Genomic DNA, 26513 nt, shown 5'->3' on the forward strand with positions numbered 1-26513 from the left:
GAACCCACAGCACAGCTCTGCTGCCCATCCTCATTGGGACAGAATCAATGGAAATCAGTGTCCTCAGGGACAGCTGTCCCTCTTCAGGGGCATATAATGGGTTGTAGGGAGTGGCTATCCTGTGACATTCTTACACTTGGCAAAAATTGCTGATGGCAGCTGTGAAGCCAGGTATGATTTACCAGACACAAGTCTACAAGTGTGTGCCTTTAGTATGTGAGGCTTTGGCAAGACACCACACGCGAGCTTGCCCACAGCTGCAGTTCTGCAGCTTCAAGGTGCAGTAGGCACCCTGGTGGCTCTGCTGCAGTTCTGTTTGGGGTGGCTAAGTGGCTCTCCTTGGTAAAACAACTGCCTGATTCAGCTTTTTTAGGGAGGTTATCACTGAAACAAACAAAAGAAAGAGAACAAAAACATTGGTCAGAATTTTCACTCTGGCAAAACAACATTTTTACTTTTCCCTTTTCATCCAGAATTGGGATTTTTACCAGATGGAAAATTTCTCATCATCATTTGTGCACCAGGAAGCACAAATCTCAGCAGAAGCCAGTTCACAGCACTGTAACCACAGCAATTGAATACTTGGTTGCTGTTACTGCTAGAAACACCAACAGTTACACCAGACTGCTGGACAGCAAGAGCAAGGGGACTGACCAACCCCTTTTAGCCTTCCCTTCCCATCTCACCATTTCCTCTTGAATGCCACAATGCAGATGAAACATCATCTCCTCAGACAACTCACACACAACCTGCCTGCCACACCTGCAGCTGAGCCACTGGATGGCATTAAGAGTACTTTGAGACCTGAGAATTTACACAAAGACACTACTCTCAATTAATGTGACACCAGGAAGCATAAAAGCATCCAATTCCTGATGGGAAGCAGACATGAATGCTCAGCCACAGAGCTGCTGGCTCTCAAACTGATGCCTGTACACACTTCAGAAGACACTGCTGCAAAATCCAAAAGCACAACTGACCAACTGCTCAGTTTGGCAAAACGTGCCAGACCAGCCACCCCCCAGCACTGTGCCTCCTACCCAAGCAAAGGGTAATGTCACATTCTCCCAGCACAAGACAAGCACTAAAAGATATGCAGATTTTTAACAAAAAAGAACATGGTCCAGAGTATTCAGCTGGCAGATCATTAACCTTTAATACACTTTGTGACATATCCAAGACATTTTTAAATCACATTTCATTAGTATATTCCAAAAAAATAAAACCCAAACCCCCAAACCCAACAACCCCCCACCAAATATTAGTTTTAGAAGTTACACATATATAAATACAGTTACAAAAAGGAGAACATTGCCTTAAGAATTCCAGTTACAAAACATAGATGCATTTGCTAAGATTAATGTTTAAAGTCACTGATCTGAATCTGTGTAAGCCAAAGGAGTCTACTAAAACTAATAGATTTGTCACATGAAACAAGCATTCAGTTATTAGAAGTCTTGTCTATTCACCATGAATTCCACATACTCTACTCTGTGCATACGAAGTGTACTAATATATTTACACTCTGAAGTCTAAACCAGTGTAAAAAATATAGACCTCTTCAGGAATAATGACATTTCTGTTACATTTTCTATACAAAATACTGCCATGCAGTGTTCTTACCTACCTCTCAGTTAGGGGGGGAAATACTCTTTTTGCCAGTGTAGTGCTGTACAGTCTCTGTACTGCTCTTGTGAATTTTACTTTGCAGTTCCCTCAATTTCCAGTGTAAAGCCGTATTCAAGTCTACAAATTCAAGAGTATTTTGAGCTGCAGTGTCCTCCTGGGCTGCTCTCAGGACCTGGCAGGACTGCAGTGCCCACAGCACCAAGCCCATGCAGAACTGCAAGGTGCACCCCACCTCCTTGGCAGCTTTCAGAGCCATCATTTGAAGGACACTAATACTGGATCCATCTCACAGGAGTGGCATGAGGAGACACCTCAAGCCTGTCATCAATACAGACCTCATTTAACAAATGGTCAGCAAAAACAGTACAGCTCTACACAGCCCATGTTTGTTTTCAGAGAGGGATGCAGGTGTAAAGAAAGGGACTGAAGAGACCACAATAACATGAGGCTGCTTTTAGCCACAGTGCAAATTATTTAAGACTTCAAAAAAGTGACTGTGCACTGCCATATTTTCATCTAAAATATACTGATTTCTCATCAGTACTGTTAGGGTATCCTAAACATATACAAACAAACTCAAGTAAGACACTGCTGGTTTTCTCTGTATCTACACCAGCAGACATATTTGGGCCCCAGCAAACCAAAACATTTGTGGTAATTTCCAGTGAGGCCTTACAATCACCTGATTTTCTTCCTGCTTTACCTTTTTCCATCTCAGCTCCAAACTGTAAGCATCAGCTTTCTTGTCAGGGCCTACATCTATTGTGCTCCACCTGAGCATTTTCAATGCTCTTCTTTAAATCAGCTACAGAAAAGTTTCTGTATGAGTGACACGAGCCAGGGATTTGAATGCACCAACTTCTTGGAGTCTCCCAAGAGCAAAGAAGAAGAGCTGAGCTCATCAAACACATCCTCAGTGTGAACAAGCACAGAACTGCCCTGTCTGACCAGATACACACTGTCCTAAGGAAAGCAGTCTCACAAGTTGCTAAGGTTAGGAGGGAAATGTACAAGAAGATGAACATTTCTTTTCTTTTATTTTCATTAAAACAACCACAATTTTCTAAGCAAGGCAAGCTACCAACCTGTCTCTTTCTCATGCAGAAAAACAGATGCTGTGTCTGCTGACCAATCTGGCTGATGTATTAAAAGAAAAGGCAAATGACAAAACCTCCTAAAATTGGGTCACTAGGCCAAAGTGCTACCTTAATTCACTTGAATACTAATTTTTCAGGCTCCAGTCAGGCTACCCTAACATGGACAGTAAACCAAAACTTTGCAGCAGCCACATGCTGCTTCTGCCCTTTAACACAACAAATAACCACCTCATTTAATTGTTTCTAGTCCTGTCTATAAGACTTTATCCCAGGTGTATATTTACCTGCTTTCAAAGCAAGCTTGGATAGTTGTTTTTTTTTTTTTGGTTTTTTTTTTTGCTAAATGAAGATACCCTGGGCACACACTTTCTTTTTGCCAAGTTTGTATTTGTTCTGAATGTATTTTGAAAAAGAAATTGGACAGGTGCCTAAAGTTCAAGATATACAAGAAATTATTCAGCAGCAGATACTATTGACACAGCACCCTTGTAATTCTGCAGATCCCCTAACAAATGTTAGAAGTTTCTGTGTTACACCAAACACAGGACACAAGCAGGAAAGGATGGCAAAGCCTCAGTCTCACAGTTCTGGGGCTAAAACATCCTGAATGAACTTCAGTGTACGTTGATACAGGAAAGCATCCTTCTTCTTTGGCTTGCAAATATTTAGATGATTAACATCCACTGGAATAAGGTCTCCAATTCCTATGTCTGGAAAAGGGAAAAAAAAAAAAAAAGAAAATCAAGTTCATAAGACAACCTAGAGTGAAAAGAACATCTTGCATTAGCAATTTCTCTCGCAAAAACAACTTCTCCTATCTTCAGTAAAACTCTTTGTCCATCATTATTTTTTCATGTGCTAAAAGCATCAGTACACACAGTTATGGCCTGATAGAGCTCTGTGCTGCCACAAAACCCACACTGGCACATTAGACACCATGAGGTCAGAGTTCTACTCTCTTTTTTTGAAATACACAAATGTACATTTCTCCATACAGACAACTTTGCTGAAACAAAACTTCATTTTACTGATAGCACAGTCCTAACTGAGGTTTAAGCATTGATATGATCAGGGATGTAGTTTAATGCATGGTAACCTGAACCTGATCACCACTAATCGCCCATATCCCTTACACAAACTGACTTGGACATTAAAATCTGGACTACAATGAACCTGAAATATGCTGCCAATCACTATGCACATTTCCAGCTAAATGAAATATTTACATTGCTTAATTGTAGAATACAAATATTCCATTTTCAGCTGATTTTGGGCACACTACAGTACAAAATTTATTCTTTCTTGACAGCCATCACTACTAACTTTCCAGTTAGGATGCTGTGACTGCCACATTCTAGTTTATTGTCTATTCACTCATCAGAATGAGAGAATAGACAATCCTCCATTTTGCTTTGACTTCTGTATCTCAAACCATGTAAAACTACACTAGAGCAGGATGAAGCTCTGCTTTCATGTGCCCAAGCAGACCTGCAAGAAAACAGGGAGCTGTTTACCCATCAGCCTGTGTTTTGAACAGTGGCCTGCTACAGACCTGCCATGTGCCCTCTAAAGGTGTTCAAGAGCACTCAGGTGCTGCACTAGGTGTCACCCCTAGAAGAGGAGACATGCTACAAAATTACAAGTGCACAGTACTCACTTGGGTTCTGTTATTCAGCCCTCTTTTTAACCTTATTTTGTTAAATAATAACAAAAAAAGGTTCAGTTTTTCAGTCCCTGGCAACAAAACTGCATCAGCAACAGTTTTGCAAAGCATTGCTGCTCAAGAGGATCTGCTCCAAAAAACTGCTAAATAGTGACTCAGATAAACAGGGATGAACAGCCCAACTTTTCCAAAGTACCTAACCCTGCACTCAAGCTTGTGATTTAGCTGGTGGAAAGCCTGATCTAAAATCTAACAAAGCAGTGGCTTCTGGCTTTACAGATACCTCGGGCAGTGCAAAAGAAAGACTGAAAATATAAGACTTAAAACAGTTTTCTAAGTTGAACACACATAAATAAAAGCAAGGGAAAAACATGTCTGGTTTCCCCTTCTCCTAAAAAAGGCAAAAAGATGGAGGGAACTCTTCAGGAGGCAAACTCTATTGCTGGAGTTCATGAGATGTGGAAGGTAAAGGATTCTTAACACTGAAAACCAGCTTTGTGACTTTTTCCTTCCATTAGCAGTTGACTAGTTTTCTTTCTTAGTTTTTTAAAGGAGAAAACAGCTGGAGTTTACAGAAGCATCTGAAACACTATGCAGCCTGCCCATACAAAGATAAACTACAACTAATCATAATTCCAAATGAAAGGACTCCAACATCAGACCAGGGTCTACCCTGCTTTTTTAACAGATGTGATTCTGATTTCACAAAATCAAAAAAAACAACTGTTATTTTAAGATCTAAATGTAGCTGCTTTTGATCTCAGTAGTCAAAAGTTTAAACAAAACCCCCCACACTGTACTAGCCTTATTTTTCTATATTTTTACCATAACATTTATAACCTTTTCTCATTACTGATGTTTACATCAACAGATATCAAATTAAATAAATTAAATGGCTATTTCTCACTTACCTGCTGACTCTACAGGTACAACATGCAGTTTTAACATGCTGCCTATGTGTGTGGGTAGGGTTTCTGCAAAACTCAGCACTGAAAATTTCTTGTCTTTGGCAAAAGACAAGAAGTCATCATTCAGCTCTTTAAGGGCAGGAGAATCTGAGAAAGAGCAACATAATTTTTACAGAGTTATAAGATTACAGCATTCTTCTGGCAAGGGTGAGAGATGTTTTTATTACTATGACAGTAAAAGGTGTAGCATTTCGTTTGTAATCCCTTTTTCCAACTAGCATACGCGACAATTTCTTCTGACTCCCCCTTTTCCCCTCACCTCTGCAATCAAATGAAACAACTACTCAGAATTGCTTGCAATAATTCAACACACAACCCAAAACATAAAAAGGAGGTTTGTTGGTTTTCCCCAGCTTTCTCTGACAGCACAATGAAAAAACCCAAAGCACCAAGAACAGCTTAGCAGAGTTCCTGTTGCTAGATGGTAGCAAAGTGAACATACCCTTGCTGAGCTCCTTAACCTCCACAGATGGGAAGAGGAGATATCTGGCATTTATAGAATATTCAGCCAGCTGGGAACCATGGTGAGGTACGCTATAAAATATGATTCCTCTGGTGTTGTTTACAATTTTATCCATTTCTGGATTCTTGGAAGCATCCACCAGCATCCTTTTGACTAGAAGACCTGGCAACAGAAGCTGAATTAATGCAGGGATTTAAATCACTGGGAAATAATGACCATGCTATATTAACCATGAGACAACTAACCATATTCTTGCCTTGGTTGATTGGTCCTTAGATTGTCAAATATATAAGATTAACTTGAAAAAAACCCAAATTACGCTTGAGGAGGCATCAAAATAAAATGTCAATGAATGATGCAAATCCAAATTTGATTTCTGCTATGTGTTGATAATGACATTTACTATGTGCCTGATCATGGAGAAAATTTTGCCTCTGGATTTCCATTTACATGAATTTCAACTCATTGAGTTTTTAAATCAACACAGTAAGAACAAACAGCAATAACAATCCTTTCAAAATGTATATGCTATTAAATATAATGCATTAAGAAAATAGAAATCTGTTTTTCATTTTTAGGTCTTCGCCAATTTTTTAAATACACTATTCTGAATAATTGCATTTCTACCTGAATTTGGTTAATGGCTTATTCTGAAACCTTTAATGCAAATAAATGCTTTATACCAAACAGGCAACACGCTTACCACCCATGCTATGGGATACCCACACCAGAGGTCTGTCTCCAATCCCAGCAGCTTTGAGCTTGTCAAGCAGCTCACTGCTCCTGAAAGCAATAGACTCCCTGCACAGAGAAAACAAACACAGGCATCATGGAGCGTGACGGGTTAAAAGGCAATGCTAAAACACAATGAATTTTTGTGCTGCACATGTATGAAAGTGAATTAGGTAAACAAATATTAATTATTTCATTATTGTTTCTACATTGAAAAAGGCCAAGAACTTTTCTAAGGATCACTTCACAAGGACAATGGGAATTGAGCTAAATTCAGTTTCTTGCTCTTGCTAGGAAGTCTTACTTTAATTTTGCTCAGCAAACATTTCTGTTTTCTTGACAAGTTGTTTTATAGAGTTTTAAATAGTTTCATTATACACATTGTAGCAAAACAGTTGTTATTCTGTGAAAGCAACATTAACACATAATGAACTTTACAGCACCATGAACAAACCTCATACACACTTTGCTGTTCAATGCTCAAAATATGGAGCAATACACAGAAATTTAAAAACTAAGTGCATCATCAACCAATACATTTAAAAAATCACAACCAATGTCAGTTACACTTGCCAATCTCCAAATGCTCTCTACTGGAATAGCATGAAAGCACAATAATCTCCATTTTATAAACAAGAAGACTGAGCTCTGGAAAGGATAAGCTACACATTAAAGTTTGAAAATGAATCTGTGGTAGAACCAAAACAAAACTAATGCCAATGCCCAATCCAAGCCTGAAAGTGCAACACTTGCACTTTACTTTGCTCCTTGCAGTGTAACAAGAATCAAACACAGAAGGTCCTTGGGTAATGAAAACATCAGGATATGGGGGCAACCACTGTGCAAAATAATTCACTTCATCTCTATTGGTCTCAGTATTCTCACTAGAAATTGCTTTATAACACATATGAAAAGAATAATCAAATGTGTCTTTTCAGATGAACAGTACGCTCTAGGCTAGCAGAGAGACAAAATTTCACTTCTGAAACAGTGAATGACATTGTACATTTAAGATGAAACCTAAGGTTGTTTTTCTACTGCAACCTCATTGTTCCTGCTAGTTACAAATATCTTCAATATCTCTCATTTATTATTAACCACATAAAATTATCAAATATTATGGCTGGGTGATCATAAATAGCTAGTAATGTAATTTTCCATTTTGAAATGAAAAAGATGTTATCTTTGGGAAAGAAAAAGGAAATATATGTTTTTTCTTTTAACATACTTGCTCCAGACAGACACAAGAAGAGTTTTCTTAGAATCATACAATCATTTACATTTAAAAGACCTGCAAGATCATGGAGTCCAACTGCTAGCCCAAGGTGGACAGCCAAGTCCACCACAAACCCATGTCCCTAAGAGCCTTATCTGCCTGTCTTTATATTATCTTCAAGGATTGGGACTCAATCACTTCCCTGGGCAACCTCTTCCAGGGCTTGACAATGCTTTTAGTGAAGAATTTCTTCCTAATACCCAATCTAAACCTCCCCTGGTGCAATTTACAGCCAATTCCAGTCTTTTTGGACCTGCACAGGTAACCACCTACGTGCTCCTTACTGTAACTTTTCTGCCTAATTTCAAATAGGCACATTAACAGTCACGTGTTCCTTATTTTCTCCCTGCTTACATGTTTTCCTTAATACAATATTTCATATAGCCAGAGAGAGGAGGGAATGAACAAGTACCAAGTTCCCAGTCTATTATACATGTTGAATTTTCTTTCTTTTCCCTGCACAAAAAAACATTATTAATTTTCAGATTCTTAACCTGCAAGCAGCCATGCACCTGCCCCTGCTGCAGTACACAAGTTGAATTTACAGTACTAGTTACATGCCTAAATATCTGCATAAATGTTTGAAGCATTCTGATTTAAAGATCACTGACCCTAATAACCAAATTCTATTCAAGACAAAAAAAATCTTTACAGGCTCAAAGTGTTCTTATTTTTCAACATGTTTGGTGGTAGCATCTTCCTCTGACCTACCCTGTTCAAGGTCAGTAAAACCAGCATTCCTCTAGCAAGGACAATTACACTCTGATTGAATCAGATACAGTTATTGTATTTTATCATCAAAGTAACATTTTTTGAATAACAGTATGTTTGTACCAGAAACAGTGTGGCCAGCAGGTCTAGGGAAGGGTTGGTGGGGCAGCACCTCAAGTCCTGTGTTCAGTTTTGGGTCTCTCACTACAACAAAGACATTGAGGCTCTATATCAGGTCCAGAGAAGGGCAATGGAGCCAGTGAAGGGTCTGGAGCACGATTCCTATGAGAGACTGAGGGAGGGATTAGCCTGGAGAAAAGGAGGCCCAGGGAGGACCTTACCACTCTCTACAGCCCCCTGAAAGGAGGGTGTAGCTGGGTAGGGGGCTGGCGTCTTCTCCCAGGAACAGTGACAGGGACAAGAGATAACAGGGAAGGTTTAGGTTGGATACAAAGAAAAATTTCTTCATCAAAAGGGTTGTGATGCTCTGAAACAGGCTTCCCAGAAGTGCTTGACTCCCCTTTCTTTGAAGCTTTTAAAAGGCATGTGGATGTGGCACTAAGGAACATTGTTTTGTGGTGGCCTTGGCAATGCTGGGTTAATGATTGTACTTGGTCATCTGAAGGGTCTTTTCCAACCTAAATGATTCTATGAAAATATATGCTTCATTTTATCAGGAGTATAAAGCCACAGTACAGTGATTTTTTTTGCTGTGCTTATGAAGCATTATTGTGTCACTTTAAAAAAGACACCTCTTAAGAGATAAAGTTGCATTTTCATTAACTAATAGCATAATTTAATATCATCCTTAATATGAAGCAAAACAGACTAAGAATTCATGAAATTGCCACATGTAGCTATCCATGAGGCTAAAATCTTCAGCATACCATGACTATACTTAATATTTTTTGTAATCTGATTTTTCAAAGCAACAGGAAAAGTAAAATTGACTCTTTAAGAGTAGGTGATCCCAAGGATCAGCTTTACAGGTCTATGTCCTGGCCCTGCCTCCAAACTGCAGATGCTGCATTTCTTACCTTTGAGCCTCAACAGGACATTTTGCTTTCCAGTCACTCAAATGGGTGTCATACTCCACAGATATGATCCTAAGGGAAGGACAGTCTGAAGCAAGCCATGTCTAAATTAAAGAAAAGTAAAACCAAAGGAGCTTATAATTGATGTACTTAAATTCTTGAAAGCAATGGAGAAAAGCTGTTACTATGGGGACAATATCAAGAAAGACTTTTGCTCTTCAGTTTATCCCCAAATATATGTTACACCTGGATTGTCATTCTTTTATCACATGCTGGTGAATTCTAGATTGTTTCTGAGGCACAAAGCAGGCAAAGAATGGAGATTCATCTCTAACTCGTGCACTCCTGGCTCCCTCTCCTGGGTGAAACAAGTTACTAAGATTGCCAACAGGACTGATCAGTTCAAGTTTCACAGAGATACTTTTAGTGGCTATACCAGTGTGTTTGCTTGGAGCAGTAATTACTTATTCACCAACAACACTCAAATAGCAATCTGCACAAAATAAGGTACTCAGACACCTCGGTAAGAAAAGGAACTTCATTTAAAATGTTATTCTATAAATCTTCCTCAGCAATAATGTTCCATTAAAAAAAAGAAATAAAAAGAAGAGAGAGCGTAAGGAAAGCAGCCATTGCCACCTCTTTCAGTAGCATGTGAATGATGTTGAGAACATAAAACTTAGCAGGGATTTTTCCTTGCGAGAACAACAAACAAGTCATTAACAAAAACTTATAATCAGGAACTTGGAAACTGCCACTTGTATAACAAACTACAAGTAATTGAATGAAAAAAAGACATCTGCCAGACAGTGTCCTTCTAGATGCTCGGGCCAGCTCTCCTGAATCAGCAAGCAGCAGCCACATGTGAAAATGTTACTGCCTTTTTACCTTTGGCCAGCACTGAGTGTATTCCTCCTCCCCTTCTGAGGCCCTTCTATCCAAATGCCGGTCCATGTCCTGCTGCCGCCAGGTTTTAAATGCTGCTCCCAAAAGCCCATGAACAAAGAGGATGTCTGCTCTGACAGGCTGGCTGATCAAGCAAAAGGAAATTGTAAGAGATATGTGGTACCTGTCCTTTTAGCAAATTGAAACTTTTAACCTAAGGGATGCCAAAATGCTTTTTTTAACATGACATGTGACTTCTTACCTTATGGACAACATTTCATGATATTTCAAAGAGCATACTCAGATAAAAATTAAGGAACCACACAGAAGAAAGATATAAAATGAGGCATGGAAAGTATCCATATCATAAATCATAATTCTTTATAATGAAAAACATCTTTCCTGCCAGCCACTGTTCATGTGGCTTGGTAGCTCCAGCCTTATCATCACATTAGATCTTCACTGTAACCAGAGTAACACCAATGACCCAGGGAACAGTTACTACTGACACCCCCCAGACTGCTTTAGTCCCAGACTCACAATCACTGTTACTGAGGATGAAAATTTACTGCAACTTAGGCCAACATGTGCTGTTGCCAGTAGAATAACTACAAGGCACTGTATCCCAAGAAAAAGTGCAAAGGTTAAACAGTTGCAACCCACACAAAGCAGCAATTGATTTCATGTCTTGTGTTCAGATTTTCCATGCATGACAGTAATACTCTGCCCACACCTAGGGACTGCTCCAACCCCCTTTACTCTTCTTCCACTTGAGAATCTAAATTCAGTCCTTTCAACCCACCGAAGAACAGGAGAGGCAAGGTAACATTAGTACAGCAGCACTCTGATGTCAACTCTTCCAAAGTTTTGTAACAGAACAGCAGAACAAGTAACTCCAAGTACAGCATGTACAATGACTCCTTCTACTTTACCTGCTACGATATTGTGGATGTAAGACATAAACACCATCTGCATATTTTTCTTTCACCATGTCCCTGTCTAGATTAGCCAAAGCTCTGGATGCATGAGAAGACTGAATGATGTATGGGGATTTCATTACTTCAGCAAGAACAGAAACCCAACCTACATTGAGAAAAGGAAGGGGCAGGTCAACTAACAGAAACATCATCTGAACAACAGAATTCAGAAACATCAACCATCAAACCATACAACTGAAAACAGATGTTAAAACTTAAGAATGGCAATGTCAAAATAAATTATTTCAATCTACTCTTTACCTCAGGAAAGTCAAGGCTAGCTAAGTGGAATCTCCTAAATTTAAAATTCAGATGTATTTTACTACTGTTCATTTTATGATCTGAAGAAGAACCCCTTTCTCAGAAGAAGAAGAAAGTGTATCAGCAGGTCAGTATAGCTGTAGCAAGAACTGATCTCAGATCTCTTTTTACAGCTAAAATGCCAGGAAGATGGAGACAATGAAGCTTAAAGCATAAGAAAGGTATAGAAAACAACCTACAGAAGCAATGGCAGGTAAAAAAATTTGATACTTGTTGTGAAAGTACTATAATTTCTAATTCTAAAATCCAGCATAAGAAAAACTATGTGATTAAAATATCTTCACTATTCTAAAATTTGTATATTATTTATACATTAGAAACATAAGACAATTAAATTGGATACAATCCTCAATAAAATTTTAAGTCAAAGATAGTATGGCTTACAAACACTTTATGATACTCCACCTAAGGTGTAAAATTTTCTCAAACATGGAAGGGAATTATAACAAACTACTGAGAAATGTAAAGGAATATTTTTAAATGCATATGCACACGTTTCTTTAAAATTCTGATAAATCTTGTTGTTGCTAGCAAAAACAGCCTATAAATCAGTTAGATTACAGTCAAGTCCATAAATAAAACCTGGGAATTTACTTTATGAGCATTGTTTCAAAACCATTACATTATCTTGTTACTAGTATAGTCAGTAAGCTGCTAATTCAAAACCATTTACTGTAGACTGAGGAAAAGAACAAATTGACATTCGAGTTTTGCCTTAAACTAACAAAACTACTAGGACCTTTGAGGACTGTATTCTTTTTTAACAATAATGTATTTAAATTATGTTTCTAAGCAGAATACATGCTGACCACTGTGAAAGTTGTACTTAAGAAGAATACTATCTGAAGTCTACTTTCAGTTCTCCAAACACAATGGAAGATAGTCTGACTAAAACTAGCTTGGTCTCTGGTTTTGCATTTCTCAGTCAAGATGAAGAGTCAAAAATAACTGTTCAGAATCAAAAGTAAGTGCTCTACTCCCAGATATCCCATCACAGCTACTACACAGTGCATTACTGTTTTTCTTCTTCCTGTGCCAGCAGCTTTTGCAAGAAAAAGAGCCTTAGAGGTTCTTTCTTCTTATGCATCATCCAGCAATAAAAGAGAAGCTTTATCAACTCTGGACTAGTAGTATCCAACTGCTCATCTCTGGAGTTTGATTCACTGCCTAAAATTCCTTTTGTACTGAGAGCTCTGTCCCAGGGAGATGCTGACACTCCTGCTTCAATCTCTTCCTCTACATGTATGGTTTCAGCAATCATTAGGATTTAAGAATTGTGCCAGAGCCCAGGACAAAGGCCTTTATGTCCAGCTGCCTTTCTTCAGAAGTGAGCAGTATGGAAGCTGCAGGCCAATATAAGAATAAGAATACAAAAGGACAATTATACAATTCTGATTCTAGTCTATACCTTCAGATTTTCAGCAGTCAACTTTGTTTCCATTTGTAGAACTTTATGGATTCTTCATTTCATGAATTTGTCTCATCACTCTTTGAAGCTCTGTGAGTCTTCAACTACCACGTTTTGTGGCAAGTTTTATTTTGGTCATGCAATATATGGAAAATACTATTTATTTGTTCTCTCTTAATGTACAAGAATCTTTGGTCTTGCATTACAACAAGCAGCAGATGACCATTCCCTCTTTGCCTTTTCTATGCCAGGGAAGAGAATTTTATAAATCTCTTATATTCTCTTCCAGTTGCTTTTTCAATGCTAAGTGTCTTAGTCTAGTTATTTGTTCTTCATATCACAGCCACTGCAAATTTTTAATCACCCTCAACATCTTTTCCCATGCCTTTGCTACTTCTCTTTTGTGTAAAAATGCACACTGTAATTAACATCAAACATCAGCTTGGACTTACAGAATTGCATATTGACATTTTCTATTTATTTCTTTTATTTATTTATCTGAAACTTTTGGAGTAGAAATCTGCCACTGAGACAGCTTTCCTTTTACCTGCACGTACTATGGATGAGTGCAGATGTTCATCCAAAGCCATGTTCCCAATAATGCGGATTATGTTCCTCTGGATCTTTGCAGAATCTTTACGTAGCTGGTATATCCTCTGCAGTAGCTGAAGGCCTCCTTTAGCTTCAATTTTATCACAGTGAGAGGAAATCTGGCATTACAAAGTAAATGCAGTGACAATAAACAGACATTCTGCAAAAGGTTTTTTAGACGATGTTAATTCATAAATTAGAGAGTTTTAAGAAGTAGGTATAACACACCCCTTGTTGCATTATAAATTAGATTAATCTAGAATTTATTATGCCATATTTGAAGAGGAAATAAAGGTTTTAATATGCAACATGCATAATTCCTATGAATTGACAACTTGCAAATCTCAGAGTATGAACTCTCTACCCTTCTTCATGTCTGAGGGAGATGAAATGGTCTCCACTTGGCATGATCAAATTTCAACTCAAGTTCGAGAGTCTGAACAGGTCAATCGTCTGTATTTGCTAAAGCACTATCTCAAGCAGAGCCACTTGTCCATCACCCAAAATGCAATCATTATAATTCCTTCTCTTCAAAATGAAAAAGACTTTTTTACATTCCAAATAATACTGCTATATCATTACTTATCCTAAGACAAACAATTTAGTCCAGATGAATATGCAGGGTAGCTTTGGAACTGCTGATATCCTCAAGCCTGTGGCTTTCAACAGGCATTTGGAATGAGTACACATACCTTGTATAAACTGCAAACCTCAAATATAACAAATTCTAGACTAAGTCAGAATTTCTATGTATGTAGAAGATGTGAAAAGAATACCAGGAAGCTGCACTTTATCCATCCCAACTATCAGTAACCATTTGGGGTTCTCAACACTGTTCTTCAGTATTCTAGGCTTCTGAACAATTAAGTGTACACAGAAAAAAGTAGCAATAGGAAACAAGAAGCAACACTGTTACAAAATGTCTTCCATACTCCTCCTCTGTGCCTGCAAATGCAGACTGGTCCTGGGAAGACCACTGTATTATTAGCTGTTTGCTGTGCAGTGTTCTGCCCAAAGAATACCTTTGTGTATGGGTAAGGTCTGCATTCTGTTCTGGTTTCTAATTAGAGTGAATTCATGACAGTATTTTGCTTTGTGAAAACCAGGCATTACATCCTCAGAGATGCCCTTTTACCTTTTCAAAGACACATACTTTTATAGTACAGGGGAATTTGTAAGGGTGAATGAGAAACAACAACAAAACTTACAGACACTTCCTCAAGTGAAAAAAAACCCTACCAGGTTACAGGAAAGTGCTCATTTCACACCCATCTCAGTTGTTTAAACATTCTTACAGAAGGAGAAAGGGGTAGGAGACAAAGAAATGCAACTCCTTCCCAATACATGAGAGTGCATTAGAGAGGAATGTCTGTAAATGCAGCTTTTCAGTTACAATTTGAAGACAAATTACCTTAGAATGCTGTACTAAAGCCTGCAAGCAAAAGAGTTCCACTGTCTCTGAAGGGACTATACTCAATGTCTCACAATATGGAAGTCCATTTCCTCCAAAACACCATAAGCCTCCCTGAAATGAAAAACCATAAAAATAGTAACACATTTCAAATGGCTACATTAAAAAAAGATTTCTAATCTAGAATGTTAAGTGTGTAATGATCTATAGAAATTGATTTAAAGAGTGCACAGCATGCATGCACTTCTCAAAATGTACAGATTACAACAGTACATCATAAAAGTATTTACTTTTTTAAACTGGAAATATTAACTACATTTTCAGTGTGGTCTCCTTAGTCTATTAACTTCAAAACATACAATAAAGGGGAAAAATGTATTATTTTCATTTTGTTAATGAATGTCATCTTTTAAGATCATTTGCTTAAGCATAAAAAAGCAAGAATCAGCGTAACTCTAGACTTGCAAAACTTAGAAGAGGAGGAAGAAAGGTCTTCAATATGTGGCACAGCCTCAGAAGACCAGTCTCTCCACCACGCAGCAGAAAGACCAACATAACCTCAATAAAAATCAAAATGCTTCCAAGTGTGATGTCTTACCAAAGCTCCCTTTGTAGCACGAGCTCTGGCTGTGAAAACAGTAAAGGAGTGATAGTGTAAAAATAGCACACATAACTCTGTCATAGAAAATAAGGAGTTACTGCACTCTGGAAACTCTAAACAAAGACTGACAAGCACTGTTATTAAAATGACATTCATGTTTGTTATTGCATCTTTTAAAAAATAAAAATCACTGATTAAGGAAGTTACACAAAAAGTAAAATTCACAAGAGAGAGTGGATGAAACTGACATAAATAACATTTTTAAACAATAATGGCACTTTAAATCACATTCCTAAAGCCAGTTAGGAAGTTGCTGTACAGACACAGTTGGAGAATTCCTAGATCCAGGTCCGAACAGACCATAGACTACTGCAGTTCTGGTTTGGGGGACCTATTTCAAAGAGGCACTTCCAAGTGATGTAACAGAGTTTACTATTTAAGGTGTGCTAATAACCTACCATTTTACTAGAGACTTAAGAGAGGTTTAGTAATATCATCAGTAAAAGAACATTCAAACAACAGTAAGATGTAATGTGAAAAATAATTTTATGAGCACTATAAGGGGAAGGAATGTTTTGGACAGTGTTGAAATGTCTGCTTAATGGGAAGGCTTGTAAGATACAATCCTTAACTACACCTTTCAACTAGCACAGCTGGGAAATATAAACAAGCTTTCAAGCAGACAGACTGTATTTAGAAGAGATTTTGCTCATGTTCTACACTCACAAAGTGTCTGTACTTCTCTTCCTTTTACAATGACAAAAAATACAGAAAAATATTTATATCTTCGAGCTCTGCAGGCACACAGAACCCAAACAGTTCTGTTCTGCAGATGGGAACTCACCATTTGTGCAGCAAGAGTCTGGCTACTTTCCCGTAACGCAAGGGATGTGAAGTACTGGACACATGGATCAAGACCAGTCTGAGGTAAAGACACCAACAACAAACGAAGTTCATCTTCTATGGGATCATCCTGTGAGAAGTAAGCATGAACAGCTTTTAGGTTATTTTGTTCAAACCATGAAGCAAAATGCAGAAGAGAAGAATATCTGAAATAATGGAATCAGCCATACCAATGAGGACATAAAATCTGAACCTTGGACTTAAGTGCTCTGCAACTTCATTTAATAGTTTTATCTGTAAAGACTTTAGAAACTGATAATTACAAAATCACCAAATAAATGACAAAAAGCAAGCTTTACATTTCATATTTTGGTGATGTTATCCTGATGGTGCCAAAGACCAGAACAAAAACCAATTCCTCTTGGCAGAGGAATCTTACAAGTTCATCCTTAACTAATAGAAATTTTCATAGAATCATAAAATACTCAGAGTTGCAAGTGACCCACAAGGATCACAGAAGTCCAGCTCCTGGTCCTGCACAAGACCACCCCAAGAATCACACCATGTGCCTGAGAGCATTGTCCAAAACTGCTTGAGTTCTGTCAGGCTTGGGGCCATGATCACTTCCCTGGGCAGCCTGTTCCAGTGCTCAACCACCCTCTGGGTGAAAAACTTTTCCTGATATCCAACCTAAAGCTCCTCTGACAGAGCTTCAGGCCATTCCCTCAGCTCCTGTCACTGGTCACCAGAGTGAAGAGATCAGTGTCTGCCTCTCAGCTTCCCCTCACAAGGAAGTTGTGACTGCAGTGGTCTCCCCTCAGGCTCCTCCAGGCTGAACAGGCAAGTGACCTCAGCCACTCCTCATGTGGCCTCCTCCAGGCCATCCGCCATCTTTGCTGTCCTCCTCTGGACACTCTCTAATAGTCTAATATCTGTTTTATCCTGCAGTGCCCAAAACTGCACACAGTGCTCAAGGGGAGGCCACACCGGTGCACAGCAGAGTGGGACAATCACCTTCCTCATCCACCAACTTGTGATGCTGTACTTTTGGTACTGCAACATTAAAATCAGTGTATAAATTATTAGTAAAAAATGAAGACATTTCTTTTAAAGTTTGGTCTGAAAAATTAATGTAAGTATCAGTATAACAATCCATATATTGATAGATGCCACAAAGTAATTTCATTTGCTCACCATCCTTGAACTTGCCGTTACTCTAACTCTTTGATAAAGTCAGAGATGGAGACTTATTTGCGTAGAGCTGCCACAATGATTTGCTTCAACTTCCTGAGCAGCAGATTGGCAACTCTTAGCAATCACATTGCTGTAAAAATGTATCCACAACCATATACTGGTGTAACCTAGTATTTAAGGACTAGCAGGTAGAGATTCACTATTGCATAATCTTACAAAGGCAAGAAAGCAAAAACTGAGACTATCACACCCAATCAAAGCTGATATTCAGAGTTCTGTTGGTTAAGATACACAGGTATTTTCTGACAGGGCCTTCTGCCCCTCTTCATTCTATTAGCATTCTAAAACACCTTGTATATTATACTTCATATGCCAGCTCTGTTTGTTGAAGAAGCTGATGACATGACTCCTCAGACCATCCTATATATAACATATACATACATTTCAAGTGTGTTAAGCTAATTTTTAACTTAAAAATGAAGCAAGGCCAAATGTATCCAATAAGGATCTGCCGGCACAAAAAGCTGGCAGTGAAGAGGTGGGCCTACAGTAGAGCACCAAGTACTACTGAGGAGGCAAAGGCCTCCAGGAGCACACTCTGCTCCTGTGTAGGATTCTGTCAGTGTCAACAAGGCAATCCAGGATGATTTCTTCACACTGCCTACTGGATAGAGACAAGCAGTGTGTCTGTCAGACTGGTAAGTGGCTCAGACTTCACTGCTTGTAAATATGTCGTGTGGATAACAGTCCAAGAATAATAATTGATCAATACTTCCAACCTTATTTCTTTCCATCATGGCACTCCCTAATGCAGATATACCCCAAGGATGCATCATGTATTAGTTTTGTATTTTGGTGTTTTACTACTCGTCAGTTACTTTAGAAGAACTTCACTTTCAATAAAGTTAACAACAAAAGTAGCAAAAAAGAAGTAAGCAAGTAAGAATCATCTAATACCCACTTTTCTTTTACTTACAGTCTTTATTTTTGGCAATGGTGGTGGAGGCAGGAAAAAGCGAAGGTCAACATCTTTGGATCGAGCCAAACCTATAGCAGTCCTTTGATCACAGGTTTGAGCAACTGTGACATACTGATAATCTGTTGCACAACAATGTTAGAGTTAAAAGTAACCTTAGATACTTAATTTTGTTGTAAATGTAGTTTGTGATCTACTTTGCAAATATATTTGAAAAGAAAAACCATCTCTCTGCAGTCTACTTACAAAAACCTTTTGATTTTCTAACCACAAATTCCAAAAACTGCAGATGTTAGATCAGCACTACACTGAGCTGAAATACACTTGGGCACTAACTGTTTATTATAGGACAGTTTGATAATTCAGTGGCAAACTGAAGGAAAAGAAAATAAAATATTGAAGTAGATCAATGCTTTTTTCTGCAAAAATTTCCTTCTATTCCTGTTACTATTATACAATTCTAGAACAAAATTGACAAGCCATTTAAAAGATACTTTTCACAGTCATAGATTGGCAACACTTTTCCTTTGGTGGAGGTAATTTATACCTGCAAACTGAACTCGCTGGAGCCTAACACTTTGTCCCAGTTGTGAAAAATCAGCACATACTTTCAGTCCTAAACTTTCTTTGACTTGGTTTTGAAGCATCAGGTTAAAAAAAGCCTGTTTCCCTCATGAGGCAGTTGGCAAGAATAATTAGTGTTTGTGAAATGTCCAAATACTTCAACAATGAGCACTACAGAGAAAGGGAGATAACAAAAGGCACTAAATTTCTGATACTGGACATCTTGTGCTCTGAAAACACCTGCTAAGAGTATTCATCTACAAAGAACAAAACTCAGTTTTGGTATATCCTAGCTTTGAAACATTTTCAAACACAGTTTGCTGGTGTAAATTCCCTGTGGAAATGATTTAGAATTTAAAAAAGGCAATCTGAAACAAGATAAATCCCATGGTGTGAATTGCACTGGAAAAGTGAAAGATCCACAACTGACTATATCACCGAAACAAGAGTCCAGAATGGAATGTCACCTAGTTTATGTAGCCTGGTGGTGGAGGGGAAAGGAGGAAACACAAGTACACATACACACACCTCCCCTTTGCCTGGGGTTTCAAGGATACTTGCTGCTACAGCAAGAGGGAGAACTTATTACTATTAAATAATAACTAGGGCAAAAATTGTCTTACAGATAATGCTTGCATGTACCAGTCCTCTACCTCTGGTTTGTCATTACTACCTATCAGCTCCTAACCAATTTTTATTAACATAACCAATGACCTTAAACTCATTCTTACAGAGGCTTATAAAAACACCACTGCCAAAACTTGTGACTGCATTAGCAATCCCAACAGAAAACCCAAGGAACTAAAGAGCATGAACTGCTCTCCATGCCACAGCAATGGTTACAATCCTGTGGTGGGGAAACAGAGATGCCTGCACTGCAGACACTCAGTGTGTCAGGGTATTAGGAAAGAACAGCTACTTGATATGTAAATAATTCCCCCACATTTTAGACAAATTTCAGAGCATATTTATGCTTCTTGCAGCTACTAGCTTTTCTTCATGTTGTCAGCAGACTTGGAACAGCTAACTGAGACTCTGTGGAACTTTTGGGACAAATTAGGCTACATCAGCATACATTACCATGCCAGTGACTGTTGCTTGCCAGGTCTTGCACAGCCTGCAGTCGGGTTGCTTTGTCTTCTGACTGAGTTCTCTTTAAGAGAAGCCATAAGGCACACTCATGATCTTCTCCATCAAAGGTACTGAATTGTTCTTTGACCAGGAAACAAATGAAATCCAAGTTATTATTAATGAGCATTTTAAGCAGAAACATTACCATTAGTGGAGTATGGAAATATGTAGTTTTTAAATACTTGAGCATTACTTGTTCCCAGTAATTTAGAGTGTAAATTAGTACACTCTAAATTAGTACAATGAACAAGGACAGAATGACATCAGTAAAATGCTGATCCTAAAATGTTGAGATAGTCTCATTTTAGTGGCACCAAGTTGATATTTCATGTATCTACATGACAGACACAACCCCTGGCTGGCACTTACCAACCAGAGTTACCAGCAGGAGCTGCAAATTATTAGCAACTCTTGAGGCTCTGACCTTGAAGAATTAATTTCATAAGATGACAGTGGAAATGCACACTGCTATAATCATTTAACAGAGAGTGAAATGAGAATAGACAATATGCCTCAGGAGCAGAGTTTCTGATAGGAATGGAAATTCTTGTTTCAAATTACTTGAAAAAGCAGTAACGCTGATCCAAAAAACTGTGCTGCTTTCAGTTAATACTGTCAATTTTGATGAAAGCATACATACTTTTCTAGAATGAGATTTTGAGAGTATTTCATCCCACAAACACCTTTTTTACACAAAAATGATATCAAATATTAACTTGGTATCTTAAATTTTAAATCACTTCTGGAACAAGGAAAAAAACAACCCTCAAATATCCTCATAGCCATCACTTTCACTTACTTTAAGAAAATAAATTATTCTAATACACAGAAAATAGACAACTGACTGATAATCCATATAAATATAGAAATTGTAAGCTATATTATCACAATTTCAAGGACCAAAGAACATGTTAACTTTGTAAGAAAAAATGTTTTACTTCCTAATTGCCCTACTTCTTACTGTTAAAAAATAATAACCATAGATAAAGTCCTACTTTCAATACCTACCACTAAAAGATGTCCGGAAGATTTTAGCTTCTTTTTCTAGAATTCTCCTCACTGCTTTATGGATTTCTTTTCTGGCTCTGTATGTAATTCCTACAAGAGTATTGTTATATTACTGGAAGTCTAAAAGACAGTTCCCTCACCTCACATTTTGTAAATATATGGAAAAAGAAATATACATACATATACATATAGACATTGTATAAGGAGAATTATTTGATATATAGAGAACTATGTATAGAAAGAACCATCTTAAAAAAAACCCCAAACCAGTCAGCAGCTTGAAATAAATTTGGTGACATTTCTTGGTAACAGATTTCAGGAAATATAACTTTACTTGTTATATAAGGGTGACCTCCAGAAACATTCTACTCTCTTAGAATTCTGTTTTTAGAACTCAAACAATTATGCATCTTACCTTGATATTCACTTGGGCTTAGAGAAGCTGTACGTACGTATATATAGGATTTCAGTTTTTCTTGATGTAGAGCTTGAGTATCGATTTTCAGTAACTTATTTAAGGACAGGACTTGATAGGTAATGAATACAAAGCCTCTTTAAAGAAAAAAAACTGCATATGAATATCAACTAAAACAACATAATGAAAAAAATTAGCAATCACACTGGCATAAAGAATAAAGATTTTACAAAATACATAATAGTCTGTAGATTATCTTGATTTAGCAAAGTGGAGAAAAGGCTATAAAATACTTGAAATTAGTTATAACTATCAGAAATTGTGCTTCAAGACTATATTCTACCATGTCTAATGTCCCCTAATACTATCACATTTTTTGAAAGATATACATATTAAAATTTAACCATATCTTTAAGTTACATATATGTTCATTGGTTACAACTTACCCCAGTATAAGTGATCCAGTTACCTTTGCAACTTTTCCTTGAAAAAATCAAAACCAAATGTCAAACAAAGTTGTGTGCATCACCTCAATATAAGCACAGTTACCATTTGATTATCAGACAGTAAGAATACAAATCATTAAGAACAAGCTTTAGAAAAAAATTCTATTGCTCTCTAGCTTTCAAGAAATTATTAACCAAACTTTACAACTGGAGAAACATTACTTGATTCAGATTTCCTGCTCTCCTAAGCAAGATGATAAAACATGTATCCTGACAGTGCCATTTACTTTGAATATTGCTACCTCTCAATTGCATGCACTGCTCAGCTATCAGAAACAACAGTGAACTTTCTCTACCTGCAACACTAGCAGTGATTTGGAACTCAAAATCATTTTAAGGAGTTAACGTTTTCCTACATGTTGCAGCTATTTCTTCAGTGTATATTACCACATACAGGACTATGTATGTTTTTGAGAAGTCCTACAGAGTCTCCATAAGCAAATACATTTAAAAAAATAATTCAATTGAATCGAATCTATAAAGCAAACAGATAATACATGCTGTTTGCAACAATTTGCCTTTTAAATAAAACTATTCCTTCCAGATTTCAGCTACTTTGTATCTACAAAGTCCATCTGATTATCTGGATATAAGGATCTCTATCCAGAGAAATACTTATTACCAGCAGCAGCAAACCCACTGTAACACATCTCACCTATCATGAATAATTTCTTTTCCTCAGCATGAATTGGGAGACTTGCCCCACAACCACTGCTATCAGCTTCCATCTTTGTGAGGCCATAAGAATTTTGCATGCAGACAAGAGGCATCAGCTACATGTTAAAGAAATAACTGGCAGAGAAGTTTGAAAAAGAAAAAAAATGCAATGCTTCCTGTAGAGCAGAAATTGAAATATCCTATCTTTAATGCTCAGAAATAAATTTCAGAACTGTAAGAATTGTCATTATATGCTGAAGACACCAAAGAAAATGGAGACTAAGCAGATCTTGAAGTAAAAAAGGAAAAAGAAATAATAGAAACAAGTTTTATTCACTGTTTATGACTGTAACTATTTCATGGCTCTAGAGACTACAAAAAAATCAGATACAAGTGGAATTGAAGATAGTTTAAGGAGATCACATTTAGTTAGGGAAAGACCCTCATCTAGCGTTCATATCTGTTCCCAGCTAATCTGCTGGTGTCATATTACATATCACCATGCAAAGCAAGGTCAGAAGCAGAGAGCAGGAACAAACAGAAGCTTTTAATCACTAAGCATTCAAGGGCTTAAAACTTCAGTATTGTTTAATTAAGCGTGGTGTCATGTCATTCCTTTTTATTAACACTTCAGATCAATACATAATGAACTCTACTTACTGATGTCATACCAGGGTAGGCGTTTTTTTGTGGTTGGACCAGAAGTTCCTATTTTTCTGTAGCAAAATACACAATAAGCAGCCACTGACATTCTGCATATTGAGGGGGAAAGAAAAAAAAAGTAATGATTGATTTGAAAATTACAGCAGAAATTCTGTAGCATTTTTTCCCTGACTTTTTACAGCAAAGGTCATGACGGGAAAGGTCATAATAAACCATGTTTGTGTCATTTCACTCCATATAAAGCACTCTGGCTAAAGAACTCAATAAATTTCTCAAATTATGGGCTGAATAATGGGCTGACTTTCAATTATAAGAGAAGTTTAAAGCAGTTTTTTTATCAATTATGTTACTGTTCATTTTAGTGACTTAGTATCTCCAATTAACTTCTCTGCTTCTAAGTTTCCTTTCCTACTTCTTAGTCACTCTTCCCTAAATACCAGATATGGTCCTTTCTCCATCAAGACATTACTCAGTATGACACGAGCTTTAATACAACTTGGTAACCAACCCCTTTTAAAAGTTCATCATTTATTGTGTTGGCAAGTTTTATTTTGACTAACAAGAATTAAAGAGCTACTACATTAAAACTAACACTTTTTGCATACAGTGCAGAAGTAACATGAAACTCCTATCTTCTAAGTGAAATTTTAGTGTCTGCATTGGTGCAATTATACTAACTGAAATATTGAGTTAATGTGTTTATAAGGATGGAAAAACACACCAGTATCTCTCAAATATGGATCAAATTCTTGTCAAATAAGCTCAATTTGACACAATCACAACTCAAAATGATAAAATGTCACATGTGTAAACCTGATGCTGAAATATGGAAGCCTAATTAAATTCAATTACCTCCTTGAATTTAAGGTAATCTCTGCAGACCAAGAAAAGTGTTTACATCACTTTTATCCTCAGTGTCCAACATCTGGACAAGGGAACTCTTTTGGTGTCCTTCCTTTAACATGTCTTCCCTCTTCTCTTATTTCCCCAAAAGTTTTGATTTTTCCCTTCTGTCTTGCTTGTGTTTGGGAGATTTTTGAAAAACAACAGCATTACCCCAGCATTGTCAAAATCACTGCAGACTGCTTTTTGACTTGTCATTTCAACACTGTTTATCCTTTCACTTCAACAGAGCACAACACACTATGAAACACTTTTAAGACTTTGACCATCAGTCCTCTACAGACACCTCTCCTGCCTCCAAATTCCTTGTCTCATGACAGCTCCTTTACCACCTTTACTCCCAGAATCACAGTACTCACATGTCACAGACATATTTTATGAAAAACCTTGTGTCAGGATCTTTTCTCCTAAGAAGCTGAGAAGCTTCAGCTTCTCCATGTTTTGCTGCTTTGGAATGTGATTTGGAGAATTGTTTTCCCAGCATGTGAAATTGTTTTTACTTGATGACCAATGACAGCCACCAGTCAAGGCTGTCAGCAGTCACAAGATTTTATTATCATTCCATTACTTTCTATTGCTTGCTAGCCTTCTGATGAAATCCTTCCTTCTATTCTTTTAGTATAGCTTCAATGTATCTTTTTCTTTTAATAGATATCATAAAATAATAAATCAGCCTTCTGAAACATGGAGTCAAGATTCTCATCTCTTCCCTCGTCCTGGGACCCCTGTGAACACCACCACACTCACATTTACTCTTCTCTCTAACCACAGTCTGAAATAAACATGTGGTTCAGTGACAGCAGGTGCCACAATTGCTAAGATTTCAAACATGCACTACAAACACAGGAGGACAAAGTGAGCACCGCTGCTCTGCTGCCAGGAGCTCCTGTTCAAGTCCGGGAGCAAGCACCAAATTATCAAATGTTAAGGGTCTGGAATGGACCTTAAAGATCACCCAATCCCAACACCCCTGCCATAGGCAGGGGAACCTCTCACCAGACCATGCTGCTCACGGCCTTATCCTGCCTGGCCTCGAACACTTCCAAGGTTGGGGCATCCACAACCTTCCTGAGAAATCTGTTCCAGTGTCTCACCACCTGCACAGCCAAGGATTTCTTTCATAATATCTAATCTAAATGTCTCCCCTTTTCGTTTGCACCCATTACTCCCTGTCCTACACCACAGTTCCTGATTAAGTGCAGGACTTCATCAGTCTCTGGCCTCCCTGGAGGACCCCTCAGACACTGCAGGGTTACCGTGGGGTCTCCATGCAATCTCCTCTTCCCTAGGCTGAGCTGCCCCAACCTCCTCGCTCTGCTTTCACAGGGACGTGCCCCAGCCCTCCTAGCGACTTCGTGGCCCTTCTCTAGGCTTGCTCTAGCAGCTCCGTGTCCTGCCGATGCGGGGGAGCCCCGGCGCAGTCTCAGCAGAGCGGAGAGGGGGCAGGATCGCCGCCCCGCCTCAGCCGGCTGCTCTGGGGGCTGCGAGCGCGCACTGCCGGCTCTCACTGGGCTGGTCACGCTCAGGCACATGCAAATATAGCGCAAAAGGAGCCATTCCGCACCGTTTCACAGCCGGCCCAGGCAGCTCCGAGCCCCGTCCCGCACCGGGCTGCGGTCCCCACCCACCCGCCAGTCACTGCGCAGTTGGGGCGTGTTAAAAAAAAAGACAAAAACACCACCGCAAACCCAACTTTAAGCAATGCAACACGTAAACGGGCAAGGAGCCAGGCGAGGGTGGCTCTGTGCCTCTTTCCAACGGGGAGGAACAGCGCACCCGTTACCCTGAGCCTGAGCCCCAGCCCGCCATCCCAGCGCCCCCCGCCCGGGCCGCAACTCGCACCTTCCGCCTGCGCCGCCGCTCCCTGCGGCGGCCCCCGCACGCCG

General features: G+C 38.5%; 1 protein-coding gene across 2 annotated transcripts; it reads right to left on the bottom strand.

The window, feature by feature from the left end:
* Nucleotides 1-1131: 1131 nt before the first annotated feature.
* On the bottom strand, nt 1132-26511 carry SERAC1 (serine active site containing 1). 2 transcript variants are annotated; one of them, XM_063151360.1, is made up of 17 exons: nt 26470-26511; nt 23722-23813; nt 22345-22381; nt 21899-22035; nt 21484-21573; nt 20425-20556; nt 18781-18902; nt 16612-16740; nt 15167-15280; nt 13712-13874; nt 11391-11541; nt 10462-10603; nt 9577-9677; nt 6524-6621; nt 5800-5982; nt 5301-5444; nt 1132-3436 (listed from the first exon to the last, which is right to left on the bottom strand). In XM_063151360.1, the coding sequence occupies exons 2-17, from the start codon at nt 23810-23812 to the stop codon at nt 3306-3308; spliced, it is 1965 nt and encodes a 654-aa protein (XP_063007430.1). In that variant the 5' UTR covers nt 23813; nt 26470-26511; the 3' UTR covers nt 1132-3305. The 2 variants fall into 2 exon arrangements, with proteins under 2 accessions (XP_063007430.1, XP_063007431.1); XM_063151361.1 differs by lacking the exon at nt 26470-26511 and adding an exon at nt 24577-24596.
* Between the last annotated feature and the right edge of the window lie 2 nt (nt 26512-26513).

Source organism: Melospiza melodia, chromosome 3 (assembly GCF_035770615.1).
Source record: "Melospiza melodia melodia isolate bMelMel2 chromosome 3, bMelMel2.pri, whole genome shotgun sequence".
NCBI lineage: Eukaryota > Metazoa > Chordata > Aves > Passeriformes > Passerellidae > Melospiza > Melospiza melodia.

Coding starts and splice junctions, on each gene's coding strand:
- SERAC1 (XM_063151360.1), bottom strand. CDS start 23,812: ATGTCAGTGGCTGCTTATTGTGTATTTTGCTACAGAAAAATAGGAACT. Junction 18,903..20,424: donor AAGCAACAGTCACTGGCATG/GTAATGTATGCT, acceptor GTTGTGCAACAG/ATTATCAGTATGTCACAGTT. Junction 5,983..6,523: donor GGTATCCCATAGCATGGGTG/GTAAGCGTGTTG, acceptor TTCTGTTGCCAG/GTCTTCTAGTCAAAAGGATG.